The sequence below is a fragment of the Pseudopodoces humilis genome, chromosome 4 (genome assembly GCF_049639895.1).
Source record: "Pseudopodoces humilis isolate 2021_Gansu_Grassland_sample_001 chromosome 4, ASM4963989v1, whole genome shotgun sequence".
Lineage (NCBI taxonomy): Eukaryota > Metazoa > Chordata > Aves > Passeriformes > Paridae > Pseudopodoces > Pseudopodoces humilis.
The window spans coordinates 19,506,437-19,522,653 of record NC_142203.1 but is presented as its reverse complement, the minus strand read 5'-3'; the positions used below and the strand labels follow the sequence as shown (position 1 = coordinate 19,522,653).

Genomic DNA, 16,217 nt, shown 5'->3' with positions numbered 1-16,217 from the left:
TTTGAAGGGATATTATGAATCAACAAAATTAAGTTATTATACCTTGTCATAGATACAGACATCATTGTAAAGATACAATGAGACTTCCAAAGCATGTAGCAAGTCTTAAGTGGCAACAGGAACATAAGAAGCAAAATGACATAGAAAAAAAAATTATCATAGAAAAACACCATAATATTGTAATAAGTATCTCATAAAATTCACTACACAACCAGCTTACAAAATTAAAGATGGCAAGAGCTCAGATAGAAGTGCAGAGAATGACCAGGCTGATGAGCTCAATCACCACAAATGCTCATGAACACACTGTCCCTTCCCATGTTGTAAAGCCTGTTCACAAACAGTACGAAGGTTGCTAATAGTGCACATATAGCCAGGTTCCAGCAGTTACAGCACATCAGCTAACATGTAACATCACTATAAGACAACAGAATTCTTCTGTCATGATCAAAGTTATCTAGTACCTATAAGTGACCAAGTACTTCGTCACAAACTTTGCACCTTAGTTTAAACTCCTTGCTTTAAACCAAACTAATACAACTTTACTCTCTCTCAGAAGAAAAACCACACACATTACCTTCTGAGGGGTCAAAACCCTCTGCCTGAACTTTTCAATCGTATCTTGTCCTGCAGCCACCCATGCACTAGCAAATGCTTCAGCTTTGTCTTGATCCAGGTGAATGCTTTGTAGCTGCTGTTGCAATGAAGCAGGCTTCAAATTGTGGTAGACTGCCTGTCAAAGGGAAAATAACTGCTGTTGCTAAGTGCTGTTCTACAAGTCATAGCAGAAATGTTCAAGCACAAACGGCCATTGTATTCACGCAAGATTTTTACTAGCAATTCCACTAGAGGAACTATATGCAACCTATTTGTCTTAACTCTCTTACTTGGTAGATGAAAAACTGTAACTATCTCAAAATGCAGTGTTACAAATCACTCCTCTCAAGACAGACAAACTACAAGAAAAGAAGTAGACACAAGCCCAGTCAGTATATGTACATGTTTCCACTGTGCATAATGGCAAAGCAGCTATCAATAAAAAAAGATGGGCTTTGAAGTCAATTGTGACCATCAAGAAAAGAGAACTTTTCCAAATTCACACTATTCAAGCAAATCTAAACTACAAGTTAATATCCTGAAAATCCAAGAACAGTTTGCCTAAACTGAGATATTACCGCCCTATTAGCATAATTTTTTTTTGTGAAAGATATTCTATACGATTCTTTGCTTTCAAAACAGGATTGTATCACCACCAGGTCAGATTAAAAAAAGAAACAACATATGCAGCAAAGACTCTATAGCAGTCTTTTTATACATAATGCCTCCACAGACCAAAGGGCTGTTGAAACAGCTATTATCCAACAGAATAAGCAGCTGCACCAAGAAGCACAGCTATCAGCAAGAAAACAAAGAGCTCTCATACAACATGTAGTCCATCTGGGACTCTTTTTTTTGGCAGATATTAATATTCTTCCCCTCCTTTTTTTTTTTAATGCAAAAGAAGCAAGAAGAGAATTACCTGCTTTCCTGTTCATCTTCAATAATTGTAATATAAATTAAGCAGTCTGAGGAAATCAGGACAAGGCCCTAAGCATGTAATTTTGCTGCTTTTCTGAGATGAAAATTAAAAATTCCAGTCTAGAGGCGACCTCAGGTTTCATTTTGGTTTTTTAGTGGATGGGAGCCATGAGAAGGACTGTTTATTTTATTCCTAATACAGTGGAATGTGTTAATTAAGTGAATTGATCATAAACTGACATGTGTAAGAAAGGACCAGACTTAAATCCACCAAAAGACCATCACTATTCATGCCCTCCACACAAGACGCCAACTTCTGTATTTGCATGAAATGGATGGATAACATCATAGGTTTAACAATTTTTAAAACGGTTACCATATTTACTGGGTAATTCAACATCTTCCCAGCTTTAGTAGAGGTAGACCACAGAATGAGAAAACCTTCTCTGTTTACAAGGCAACTGCACCATGCTCCACCATGCACTCATCCACTCCTCCAAATACTTGAGCTACATTAGTTGTGCCTGTTCACCTCAGTACAGACTGCTTCTGTGCATGAAAATTTTCCATAAGTGACTCTTACAGTAAATTAAGCTGTGCTCAGTAATGTCAACTACGATTTTCCTCACAAGAACTTAAAAAATGCATGGCTGGCTTGATACAATGAAGAGAGGATACTGTACCTCATAATTATCAAGAGATCCCTTGAAGTCATGCAGACCTCACTTCTACTATTAATATTTACATTAGCTGAAAAACCACAGCTCAAAGGCATCTAGTCCCATCCAAATCAGAAAGGCATGAAACAAAAAGCAGTTAAATCATAACCCCAAAATATATTAAGTATATTACAGCTATATTTTCACTAACTCCTTCTTAACTTCACTGTACCATTTTTGAAATATATAGCTGGATAAAAAAATACATTTATCAATGCCTAATGGTGAAAACAAAATACCTGTTCCAAAATGAATGATATAGTTTCAAGAACCAGATGAAGATCCTGTTTTTCCAATGAAAAAGCTATTTGAAGTTTTTCTTCCTCCTCTTCACTGAAGGTACTTTCAGCCTGAAGCACAAAAATGGTTAGTCCAGACATTTCATTTAATGACCAAGAACATACCTATCAAAAAAACCACTTTCTCCTCATCTTTGTAAACACAGTGGCTGTCCAGACACTGTCCAGTTGTTTCTAAATAGGAATTAAAAAGCAAATGCAACTTCTCTCACTGAAAATCAAAATTAAGAGCCAACACAGTACCACAGGATTACCTGACATACATCAGAAGAAAAAGCTTTCTCTTTGTACCTCAGACTCTACAGAAATATTCTTCTTTCAATTAGTAGATCAGTTCCAACAACCTTTTATAAATAAAAATAAGGCAAATAAAAAATGCACTACTTAAATCACATGCCAGAAAACAGAAGGCAAAACTGTAGTTAATTACCTATGCTTTTTCCACTCTGGATACCCTTCTAAAAATCACCCATATGGTTGCAAAGGAAATAAATATATATGTATATTTATTTTGAAAGTCAAATTTGAATCTATAGCCTACTGTGTTACTGAAGACAACTGAGAATGTGTTGCACTTTTAAAATACAGCAGTTGTACTTACTGTAATACAGCAAATTAAATAGTAATTTAAAATGCAGATATTGCCTTCTTTTAAAAACCAGTTAGTAACAAACACCACATTTAGACCACTTAGTAATCCAAAACTGCACAGCTACACAAGCAAAACAATTTAGCTGTCCAAATAAAAAAAAATAAGGTAATTAAACAAAATCTTCGATGATCACAATGTTTATAACAAGTGTATCAAAACGGAAACATTATTTGAATCTTTAGTTGTTAAAAGGGAACACAGAGCTCCCAGTGTCTGCTTGTTTAGGCAATTAATTTCATTTCAAGCTTCCAGCAATTTAACTAGTTACTTAGGTACTTTAGAAAGTAAAACTAATCATGAGATTGAGTGGGCTGAATGACAATAACCACTTCAGCTCATGTAAATGCCAATTAAAACTCTGAAGAGCTACTAAAATGCTACATAGTAAAAAAGAACAAACAGAACAAACAAAAAGTTGGTGATAGATTCCTGTTACCAAACAGTTCATATCCATGCAAAACAACTGAGAAAACTCTTTGCAATAACAGCAGCATCCAAGCTAGTGATGTCAATAGAAAAAAAAAAAACAAAAACAAAAAAACACAGCAGTTTAATCAAATGAATCGTTACAGTCTCACACTCATAATCTTTACATTTTTGCATTTTTTCCATGCTTCTCCTGTAATATTTCACCATTTAGTCCATATGTATATGCACATAGAAAACAAATTCCATAGGTTTTTTTATACTTTTTCTAAACACAAACAATGGAATAAACAAAATCTGACACTGTAAGACCATGAAACTAACAAAATAAATTCTGGCATAAGATTCATTTAACAGTTTTCTGTGCAATATTTATTACAAAGTTTAAAGTTAGCCTGCTTTTCACATTTCAGCACTATGAAATGAAACTGACTACTGATTTCCTTTTTTTTTTTTCTGCAATCAAAAACATCTCCTGCAAAGACAACAGAAATATTCACTAAAAGCTCTGGATTTAATTTTTATCCTCAATTCCACAGGTGTCTTTAGTTGATGGACATGCACAAATGCAGAAAAATAAACAAAACACCCATTTAGTGTTTCCTTTGTGTTGTAAAATGCAGAACATACAACATTTTCTTAAGAAAGGATGTTCTCTGATGTTTGATCTTTGTATACTTTCAAGCCTAATCAACAAGAAAGGTGATTTAATCCACAAAATAGAGACCAGCTAATAAGGTCTAAGTGATGCACAGGTTCTAGAAAGAACCAGGCTGTTGGAAGAATTGCCTTGTTGAGGTTTAGGGTTTAACACACATCAGTGACCTCAGACCTAGGGGGAGGTTGACAGAACTTGGGAATAAGGATGTACCACTGATAGTGAACACAAAGAATGCAGAATTTATGGGCCTCAAGGACATTTGGCAAAACTCCCAAGGTAAGGGAGAAACTGATAAAGCCAACTCAGCAACTGTGCCGAAATTAGCTCCGACTGGGTAAAAGGTAATTCCTGCAGGGAATCTGCAACCACCAACTCACACACCACCAACCCAAAATAAAAGAAAGACCGAGCATGAAGACTAATTAGCACGGGAAGCAAGAGACTCATTAACCAGCAGAACACAGAATGTTAACTAGTAAGAACTATGTAACTTGTTGCCAATGAACACTAAAGCCTTTGTTTGCTTAAATGTGTAAGTGGTAAAAAGTTTTGATGGCTGGGGCGCTTGACTTGGGGAATACCACTGAAAATGGGGCCTGCACAATTCTGAAATAAGTAATGTCTCGCTCGAGGGTGTAAGCACTGGCTTTTTACAAACCGGACAGGAAATCCGGCTTTTGTGGACAACACTCGTGAGGGCAGAGGAGTTTGTAGAAAAGGCCACGCAACTCGCGTGTCCTCTGACAGCGCTCGCGGAGGCACCAGCACCTGGAGGCAGCGGGCTACAACCAGCATCACTCGTTCTCATGTCATTCGCCTTCCTACGCCGGGGGCTACCGGCTTTTATTTCATGTCCCTGATGGAGTCCTGAAGAACTAGTGATGAATGAAAATAAGATCTAGAATCCTTAAAAAGGAGCGGAGGAGGGGGTGGGGGAGGGGGAGAAGGGGTGTTTAAGCTCCGCAGCCGCGCTGCCCATGCTCCGGACTGGCCCGGCCCCACACCCTCCCCCTCCCGGCACCGCCGAGCCCCCCGCGCCCGCCCCGCCCAGCCCAGCGTGACACGATCCCCAGCCGGCTCCCCGCGTCCCGCCAACCTTCAGGTGCAGCTTCTGGAGAAGGCGGGAGAGGAGCCGCGGAACCCGGCCCGGGTCGACGGCGTTAAGCAGCGACACGGCCCTGCGGATGCTGGGAGGAAGGAGGGAGGGGGGTCAGAGGGGCGCTGGCCCCGCTGAGCCCCGGCACCGTGGCGGGACCTGCTCTGCTCTGCTTCGCACCGGCCCGCACAGCCCGGCCCGGCGGGGCAGCGCGGCCCGCTCCCGGTACCTGTCGCTCTCCGGCACGACGGGCGCCGCCATGGCTGTGGCGCGGGCCCGCCCCCGACGGCGGCCTGGCGGGGCCAAGCGCTGCCGCGCCGGTTGCAGCGAGGGCAGCGCAAACCCACAGAATTAGGGAATGAGCTCGGTGGGGAAGGCTGGGATCGTCGTGTTCCAGCCCATCATCGGGCACTACCGTGACTACCGTAGTCACGTAGACTGTGGCACTGGAGTGTCACGCCCAGTCTTTCCTTAAACACCTCCAGGGACGGTGACTTTGCCACCCCCCGGGTAGTCCGTTCCAATGTTTAATCACACTTTCTGTGAAGAAATTCCTCCTTAGATCCAGCCTTAACCTCGCCGGGCGTAGCTTGAGGCCGTGTCCTCTCGCCCCGTCGCTGGTAGCCCGGGGGAAGGTGCCGACGCTCTCCCTGCGGGGAGGGAGCGGGGCGGCCTGAGGGCGCTCCCCGCGGGGCTGCGCAGCGGCGGCGGCTGAAGCCTCGGCGGGGACGAGTACGAGCCGCCCTGGTGCCCACAGCCGGCAGTGGGGACGGGTGCTCATCCTAGAGTCACATCCCTGAGCCCTCAGGGTAGTGGTAGTCCTCAGCCCCTCCGGCTCCATAGTTTGTTCCCATATGGGGCTGCAAAGTCAGCCCTAAAACACCTGTCATCACAACTCTTACTTGTAGGCTGTGAGCTTGTCAGAGCAAGCTTATGCCATCCTTACAGCAACAACGAATTGTTCTGGAGGCTGTGGAAGCTGCAGTGACAGGCTACATTCCCACCTTCCCCAAACAGCCTGTGCCCAGGCAATGATCCCAAAGTCCCATCCCATCCGGTTGCACTCTCCTTCATAAGACACACCACATCATGCCTTGTTTCAGGCCAAGTACAAGGATCCCAATCTACATGAACAAAACCATTCACTTTCAAGCACTGAATTGTGCGCTTCTACTCCACTTCAATGGATATAATGTCTGTGAGACCTCTATTTTCCGTAAGATTTGGCTGAAATTGAAAGACATGATCAAAGACAATGGGATGAGCTAGCAGAGGAACAGGCAGCATATTGAGATGAAAAACAAGGGATGGGACCACCATGCTTTAAAATGATTTATTGCTCAAGTAGCCAAATAAGGTATCAGTCTCGAAGTGTGAGATTTGGAAGCAACAAGTCAGCCATAGCTCAAGGAAGTCACAAGTTTCTTATTTGCGCAGCAATATATAGCTTTCTTACCCAGTAGGCAGTTGACATGAAGCTTGTTTTCACTTATTAACCTATCACCTTTGCTTAATTTTGCTGCACTGCATCTCTCTCTCAGCCACTAAGCTGACAGGTCACATACACACCTCTGTTATAGTTTCTAGATCTCTAACCTACTCTATGAGTCATGCTATTACAGTTCAAACTTCAAACTATTTTACCTAATATAATTTCTTACCTACTCTAGGCATATTCTTACTTATAACTATAGGAACATAAGTTTATAATTTCTCTACCCAATATCTGTGTACCTTCATCACTACATCAATCCAAGCTCTTTCTAAGGCTGCATATTGAAACCTACAGCATCTGTAGAAGTTTCTATTTTTCGATTTCCAGCAGCAGCATAACTGTGTAAGCCTTGTTTTCCTAGGAAGCCAACTAAAACTACTAAAAGTCTTTTGAAGACTTCTGAATGTGGCTGCAAAGGTTTCTAAGATGTGTCATGAAGGTAATAATTGGTAATAAATTATGGTAAGCTCAAGAGACAGGATGGAAAAGGTTGGAAATTTTTGAGGGTACTGTGAAGAAATGTTTTATAAACATATATGATGAAATCTTGCCTCTATTAACTGAAGGGTATTTAGTCAGTGGGTTCAACTTCAATATGGTCAGAATTGCAGCCAGAATGCATGAAAAGATAATTAATGTCTGATTAAACAGACTTGGCCTTAAGAAGGAACTTTAGCAGAAAAATAGAAGTGAGAAACGTGGCCATATTCCAAGAGTATGAATTGAAACTAGAGAATTCCTGCCTGAGGCTTTAAAACATTTGTGCTGCACTTTGTCCTGGGTAACCCAAAATGTTACTGTATTCCATTTCTATCTGTGTCCAATATTGTTACTGACACTTTAAGGCCCAGCACTACAGCCAGAAGCGGAACTGCGGGGCAAGGGGTGGTGCCAATCCTTTTTTTTTAAATGTTTTTTTTAAAATGTTGGAGTGCCCAAGCCAAGTGCTTTTTTTCTCTGGTGGCATTTGCTCAGGGCAGATGCTGTTTCAGGTGTATTTTTCTGGGCTCACAACAGCAGCAACCCAAGAAGCTGCATTTCACAATCAGAACCTGTTTCAGAGTGAATTTTGCAACACCTGTCAAATGTGCAAAGCTTGAGCCTCAGGGTCGGGTCACCGCATGTCAGTGCAGAGAGACTGTGTCTTCCCTCCTGCTCCCTCCCAACACGGCCATGGCTCAGGAATAGCAGCACCAATGCCAGTGGAGTTCGGTGGATGACAGGAGAGACAACAGCACCAACACCCAACGAACCAGAGCCTGACACCGGTGGGGCAGAGTCGCACCCCAGCAATGCTCGTGAGTTCCATCTGCCATCAGAACTGCTTTGCAAGCTCCTACCTTCCCAGGAAGGGTTTGTCACCAGTTTCCCTTTGTCTTTCAAACCACATTGCTTGCTGTGGGGGGTGGGACCGCCATCCTGGAGGCGTGGGCACTCCACCATTTTAAGTTTCTCTTTTTTCCTGGAGGGCCAGTGAGACTTAGAAATTTGTACCTAGTGGTTATTTATTGTTAATTTTTGCATGTTGCTGTCTCACATGTTTGTAAACCGTTATTTTTTCCACTTAGATCTACTCATATTCATTTCTCCTTATGGCAGAAAGGGGCTGATTTAAACTATAAGGGGAGGTAATCCATTTCAGAGTGTCCACTTTTTAAATTGTTTTAAACCGATACAAACTTTTACTGTGTGAAAAACGAGGTTCATTCTCCTAATAAATTTTAAAAGGTTTAATATAAACAAAAAGGCAATAGGAGACAAAGATAATAAAGCAAAGGGTTAAAACGGCCAGGTGCTTGGCTCTCTGCCAAGGGCACACCTGGTGCCTTTGGAACATTCCTTTTATCCCATTATGCTGTAGGGGTTTAATGCATATTCAGACTTTTCAAATAAGTATTTTGCATGGCCACTCCTTGGGCCCACCTTTTTAGAGCATGCACTCTTAGAGTTTGATTTCTCTTTATCATCTTTCTATTTGGGCTGGGGTTCTTTCTTCTACAGGCGGTCAATGTTGATAGCAGTCTGGCCCCCATCACCTGGTCACTGGAGGTTATCTTGCTTTGCACAGACATAGCCCTAATATCCAAAATTCTTCTTGACCTGTGCCTAAAAACTTTTTAGCTACCAGCAGGAGAAAAAAAGAAAAAGACATAGCAAAAGCTATTCTAACATATAACATATAATATTCACCTTAATACTTGTGAAAAGCCAATATCACAATATGTATTTATAACAACCAGAAGTTGGACCCACAGTCACTGTTATGAACAGCCATTACATTTTTCAAGCCATTGTTCTGGGATGAAATACAATTATATTTAACTATTTCATCTGGTTTTCTGTGCTCTTATAAAACATGAAAGAAACAATATTCTTGCAAGAAATTTACATGGCTGGAAAAGAAAAATGAGCATTTTGCTCCACATTAAAAAAAAAAACAAAAAAACAACATATCTTTTTGTTCTAGGAAATCTTCCCCAAGAGCAGAATTGTATAAAGTTTGTTCAGGCAAAATAAGCAAGGGTAGCTGGAAGTCTAGACAATTCCTTACTTATTTCATAAAGTTCCAGTTGATACAGGTATTAGATTTGCTGCTCAGGATTGCTGCCAATTCTCTGGTTTTGCAATCTGGACCTCTTTTAAAGTGTTTTCTTTCACACATTGCTGCATCAAATGAATACTTAAAATGAATAATCAGGAGAATGAATATTAAGAACTCAGCTAGGCAACCTGCTCCAGGCTGGACTTGCTTCACATAGGAGGTTGACTCGTGGGCCCTGGAGGCTTTTTCTACCCTATATGACTTTGTATGCAGACCCTCACTGAAGAAACACAGGAAAGAGAGCACCAATAAACAATAAATAAAGCAATAAATAAAACAAAAAATAATGAAGCTAACCTGACAAGGTGCTGTCAAATGCACTGTTATACAAATTTCTTTTATCCTAATACCTCTTTGGTTACTAAAAAACTTGTGACTTCTTAAACATCCATTCGTCTGTTATTGGTTTGCACTTGCACCCATACCATGGATGAGTGTTTTAAGATTGTTTAAAGAATCACTGGCAAAAGTATCAGTAAAGACAGGCTTAATATAAGAGCTTCTATAGGTCCTCTCTACTACTTACTAGATGACCAAGGCACACTGTGGATAGAAAGGGAAAGAATAAGAAGGAATACAGCCCAAAGGCCCAACAGCACTTAATAGCATTTAAAACAGAAATTCAACTTAACAGCATTTAACATAACTTACAACTTAAGTTAAACAGTTTAAGCAGTTAAAAATCTAGGAGAGCAGTATTTCTCCCATGTTTGGTATAGCATACACTCACAGACATAAAGAGTCAGTGCTTTTTAGCAGGTCAGCTCCCAGCCTGTGCTGGTACTTGGGGTTGTTCCCCGCCAGGTGCAACACTTTACACGTGCCTTTAGTGAACCTATACAGCTTCTCTCTGCCCAGCTCTCCAGTTAAAATCCTTCTGAATGTCAGCACAGCCTTCAGGTGGATCAGCCACTCCCCCCAGTTTTGTATCATCAGCAAACTTGCTGCTGGTGCATTCGATCCCTTCATCCAGGTCATTGACAAACAAGCTGAGTACACCTGGACCCAGTACAGATCCCTGGGGAAGGCCACTGACTACAGGCCTCCACCTGGATTCTACTCTGCTGATTATGATCGTCTGAGCTCTGCCATTCAGCCAGTTTTTGATCCATCTCACTGTCTATTTATTTAACCCACATTTCCTGAGCTTACCTACAAGGATGATGTGGGAGACAATGTCAAAAGCCTTGCTGAAGCTGAGGTAGACAACATCCACTGCTCTCCCTTCATCACCCCATCCTGCCATGCCAGCTCAAAAGAGCTGTAGCAGCTGTAATGCATTCGGTGCAAATATGTATTTAAGAATATTTGAATATTTATTCAGAAAGTATTGGTCTATATTTCTTTAGTCCATCTGTTGTTTTTTGCCCTAAGGTGAGTCAAATCTGTATTTACCGTAGTATGGATGAATATAGATGTGGCAGATTGGCATTTAAGAAAACAAAGAGAAACACCTAAAGAAGTTAAAACTGCTGGAGGCTGACGGGAGTTTTTCTCCCGGCCAACAGCTGGCCATTTCTAAGAACTGACAGCAGTTTTAACCATTGAAAAGTGAGATCAACCTGTGAACACCACCTTAAGACCGAAGCCTGGGAATTTCTTTGTCTCTTTGTTTCCTGGCTGTGAAAGGTAACAGAGCTCCAGCTGGCCTCCCGTTCTCTGCCCCGGCCATGCGGCCCGGGCGGGGGCTGGGCTGGGCCTGCCGCAGCTCCCGGCCGGGAGATGGGGCCTGCGGGGCTTGCTCCGGGCTCTGGCCGGGCCAGGCCGGTCCCTGGCTCGGCTGCAGTTTTTTTGCTGTGACTGAATTCACCAGAGACTGCCGAGTAAAGAAAGAAAAAAAGCTCTTGACCTGCGGCGGGCTGAGATAGTGACCACACTCTCCAGAGCAGCCATGAAGAATCTTCCATCGCAGACAACTCCAGCTGCTGCTCCAGCAGAGGTCACAGAACCATCTACAAAGCCTGGGCAAGATTTTAACCTTTTCATTACCCAGATGAGACTTGCAGATTAATCCTTTATTTCTAGAGAGAGAAAAAGAGAGTAATCAACATGTAAAGAGACTTTATAAACTATTAGGGATGGTAAAGAAAAGAATTAAGCTTCAGAAGAGGTAGAGAATAAGGAGATGCTTTATAAGCTGAAATATTTTTCTGTAAAGTTATGGAGATGGACAATAGTGTTCTGAAAAAACTCCTTTAATTCATGACAGAGTATATTGGGAAGAATAGAGTAGTTCAAAGTGTGGATTTTGAACAAAAAATAAAGTTATTGGGATACAGTGAGGTGCTGGAACAGAGAGGGAGAAGTAATAGTTGAAGATTTGTAGCTTTGTAGAGGCAAAGAGAAAACTTCTGTTTCCAGGGAGGCTCACAGAGACAAATGAAGAGAACTTTTGCCTTTGAATAACTCATCCTTAAAAATGGCATCCCTAGACTCATTTGACCCCTCAGAGTGATGTGAAATGGGAGGAGTGAATTCTGATGATAGGATTTCCGGTCACCTGGCATCAGAGAAATAGAAAGCTATAACAGAAATAGCTTTCTTGTGAAGAACTCCATAGATTAGCAAAAGAAGACAAGAAGTGTGTTTCTCTACAAAGACTGACGGAAAGACTATAGCAAGAATTGGGACTGTTGTAAACACCAAAGTTTTTTTGTCTCTATGTGATCATGTGAACAAGAGAATGGTTGGGTAGTGGGGAAAAAAAGGGTTTTCTGGAAGTTTTATCCTGCTTTTCTTATTCTTATAGTTCTGTTAATAAGCTTTCTTTATTCCTTTTAAGTTTTAAGCCTCTTTTGCTCTTGTTCTAATCCATATCTCACAGCAAGAAATAAGTAAGTTTTCTAGTGAATTTTTAGTTGCTGCTTTAAAACCACAACAATAGACAAAGTTCAAATGTGGTCCTATAGGAGGTATTTAAAAGGATAATGAAAATTGTCAGAAACAGAATTCAAAAATTATTTATTTTTAAAAAAATGTTTTAATGATGCAGTGGGATTGATTGGCACTTTGCCATATGCAGAAGTTCATTTTATGCCAGGAGGAACAGTTTAGTGGTCTTGTAACTGAAATATGTAGACTTTCTATAACAGATCTGACTTTTCCCAGGACTGACTGCTCTTCATAGTTTTTAAACCTCTGAAGGAAAGCTGAATACCTTGTGGTTTACTTAAGTTATCTAATGTTAAGTCCCCATTTGGACAGGAATCCCATAACAATTTTTATATAAAAATGTGGCTTATGTTCACCTGCTGATGACCAGCACCCCCAGGTCCTTTTCCTCTATGTATCTCTCCAGCCACTCTTCTCCAACTCCTGCATGAGGTTGTTGTGGCCCAAGGAGCCAGCACCTCACCTTGTTGAATCTCACCCAATTGGCTGTGGCCCATCAATCCATCATGTGCAGATCCCTCTGCAGAGCTTTCCTACCTTCCAGAAAATCAGTGCTTCCACCCAACTCAGTGTCATCTCAGAGCTGACTGAGGAGGCACACAAACCTGTTATTTAACAGGACTGGCCCCAACACTGCGCCATGGGAAACAATACTGCTGCCCAGCCTCCAGCTAGATGTAATTCCATTCACTCTCTGGACCTGGCCATCCAGACAGATTCTAACCCAGGGCCAGTTGCCCCTGTCCAAGCCATGAGCAGTCAGTTTCTCCAGGAGAGTGCTGTGGGGAACAGTGTCAAAGGCTTTACTGAAGTATAGGTATAGACATCCATAGTCTTATCCTTTAGGCAGGGTTATCCTGTCACAAAGGAAGATCAAGTTAGTCAAGCAGGACCTGCCTTTCCTAAACACAGACTGGCTGTGCCTGATCCCCTAGCTGCCCCCCTACATGCCAAGTGAGAGCACATGCTTCATGACCCTCTCTGGCACTGAGGCCAGACTGACAGGTCTAGAATTCCCTGAATCCTCCTTCTAACCTTTCCTGTAGATTGGCAAAATATTTGCTAACCTGCTGTCATCTGGGACCTCATTAGTTATTCAGGACTGCTGGTACATGATGATAAGTAGTTTGGTGAGCTTTGCTGAGTTCCCTCAGTAACTTTCAGTGGATCCTAGCCAGCCCCATGAACTTGTGTTTGTCAAAGTGGTGTAACAGGCCAGTGGTCATTGCCCTCTTTAATATGCAGGCTTCATTCTGATCCCCATCCCTGTGGACATGATTTTTTTGAGTCTGAGAGAGTTTTCAGCCTGTCAGTGGCTGATCTGTTCCCAAGGGAAAGGCTTTTGGGAACATTTCTCTCTCAAGGACTGTTTTTGTAAATAGGTTTTTGGTTCCCAAAACAATATTGTACAGATGTCTTGAGTGTTTCCTCTTGTCTCACCAACGGGTCAAGAGAGGTCCTCTTTACCAATCAGGTTAAACTTGTATTGGAGCACTTCACAAAAGGGGCTGAAAAAAACTGAAATAAAGCCTTCTTCTGCCTGCTGTAATTGAATCCATGCTCCTATTTTGTGTCCACTAGAGACACATCCCTGTCTTCCAGATCATGAGGCTGGATATCCAAACAAAAATCTGTCTTGCTATTAAAGACAGAGGCAAAGATGGCACTAAGTACCTCTGCTTTTTCCTCATCTTTTGTCATAATGCATCTCCAAACATTTTTCCATGTATTTATGAAAACATTTGTTGAATTCATAAAAACATTTATGTTGTCTTTTACAGCAGTAGCCAGATTAATTTCTGGGCTTTGTCCCTTCTATTTCTTTTTCTGCATAACCTCACCACATTCTTGTGGTCCTCCTAAATTGCCTTCCCCTTCTTCCAAAGGTGATATATTTTCTTTACCCAGCCAAAGCTCTCTGTTCATCTATAATGGCCTTCTTCCATATCAACTTGTCTTTTGGCACCTGAGGACAGGCTGCACCTTGAAGACTTCCTTCTTGAAAAACCTGGTCTCCTTTGCCATTCAGGACTGCTTCCTAAGTGATTTTGACAGCCAGGCCCCTTGACAGACCTTCCTAAATCCAAGATGGCAGTTATGCTGATCCCCTTGCTTTTTTCTCTGAGAATTGAAAATTCTATCATTTCATGAACGCTGTGCTCAAGATTGCCTCAGACCATCATACCACCCTCTGGTTCTTTTCTTTTCACAAAGAACTGGCTTAACAGGTGCCTCCCCTTGGGTGACTTGCTGTGTCAGAAAATGGTCTTACATATACTCCAGGAACTTCCCTGACTCTTTTTCCCTCTCTGCTATATTGTATCAACAGTAGGCATCTGGAAAGCTGAAAACCCCCTTGAGAAGAAGGGCAAGCAATTGTGACTGCTTATAGAATATCTCATCTGCCTCTCCATCCTGGTTGGTGGTCTGCAACAGATTCCTACCAGGATATCTGCCTTGTTGTCCTTCCCTCTGATCCTTGCCCAGAAACACTCAACCCTATTTTTACAATCATTAAGCTTGAGACAACTGAAACTCTTCCTAACATACATGGCTACCTCCCCACCTCTCCTCCCCCACCCATCCCTTCCGAAAAGTTTTCAGCAATCTATCACAGCACTCCATTTGTGCAAGTTGTCCCACCATGTTTCACTGATGGTGACAGTGTCACAGCATTCCCCCTGCACAATGGCTTCCATCTCCTCCAGCTTGTTGCCCATGCCGCCTGCATGATACAAGCTTAAGGTGTCATCAATTGAGAGGAACAAGAAATCTTTCCAAGGTAGCAAGTCAGAAGGAGATTTTGGTGTTAAGACATTCTTGGGATCTGTTCCCAAGTTTCTTGTATTGGGAGATATTTTTGTATTGGAGCAGTAGGTCTTTGTCACAGAGAATGGCCTGTGGTAAGGGAGAAAAGTGGTGCCATATTCAAAGCTGGGAGAGTCTCCTCAAAAACAAACAAGCAGTAGGTCCAAGGAATGATTCCCCTACTAGCAGCATGCTCCTGGAAATCCACTGAAACCATCTGCAGCCTTCTTGCCTTCAAGATCCAGAGGAACCCTCCCTCCTCAGAAAGCAAGTGGATGCCTATCATTAGTGAGAATACCTATTTCATAAGAAGACTGGGTGCAAGTTAGTGTATTTAAAATCTGTCATGTCTTACATGACAAGGAAACTTCTGGAACTAAAGAGATTTTTCTGTCCAGAAGGGAAAATATCCAGTCTGTTTAGCCATATAATTGATGACTGGTGGACATTCAATGTGCCACTATAAAAAAATAGTGCTGACTGAACATGTTGGTTTCAGTTTTTCAGCCTGGGCAGCAAGAAAGAACTGCTGCGAGTTGTTTCCACTCTCCTTTGTTTAATATACAGATGAACGTGAAAAAGAGTGACCCAGTTTCAAAGGACAGTGTTATCTCAAATGGAATGAATGCACCAGGATGAAAAGGCTCTTATGACAAGCCTACACAAAAGAAGGAGCTGTGTCACACATCTGAGTAAATGAACAAGCAGAGAAATTGGCGAAAAACCCCCATTACAAGTAATGCAGTTCAGCTTCTCAGGGTAAGAAAATTATCTTCCCATAACAGTTCAGACACCTTCAATTTTAGAAAGTCAAGGTTTAGAAAGGATTGACTAGGCGCCTTAGCAAGGCTCACAAGGATAAAGAAGAATGAAATACACACTTTTACTTTACGGGAAATGGTAAAGTTTGCTAGGTAGGCAGCAATAAAGAAGCACAAGTACCACTGCCAGGTACTTCACTAGAGACAATTCATAAAACCAAGATTTACTTCAATAAAACATGAAGAAAAAAGGAACAATGTTCAGACACAAAAACTAACAGAACATAA

At 41.9% G+C, this 16,217-nt stretch overlaps 1 protein-coding gene across 1 annotated transcript in view; it reads right to left on the bottom strand.

Moving 5' to 3' along the window:
• Positions 1-5,655, bottom strand: part of COMMD10 (COMM domain containing 10) — a 104,164-nt gene extending 98,509 nt beyond the window's left edge. Inside the window, exons 1-4 of the mRNA XM_005528131.3 lie at positions 5,601-5,655; positions 5,372-5,462; positions 2,477-2,587; positions 578-733 (exon numbers count right to left, since the gene is read on the bottom strand). Coding sequence (XP_005528188.2) covers positions 578-733; positions 2,477-2,587; positions 5,372-5,462; positions 5,601-5,632 — 390 coding nt within the window. The 5' untranslated portion in view covers positions 5,633-5,655. The remainder of the gene's footprint in view (positions 1-577; positions 734-2,476; positions 2,588-5,371; positions 5,463-5,600) is intronic.
• Positions 5,656-16,217: the final 10,562 nt, after the last annotated feature.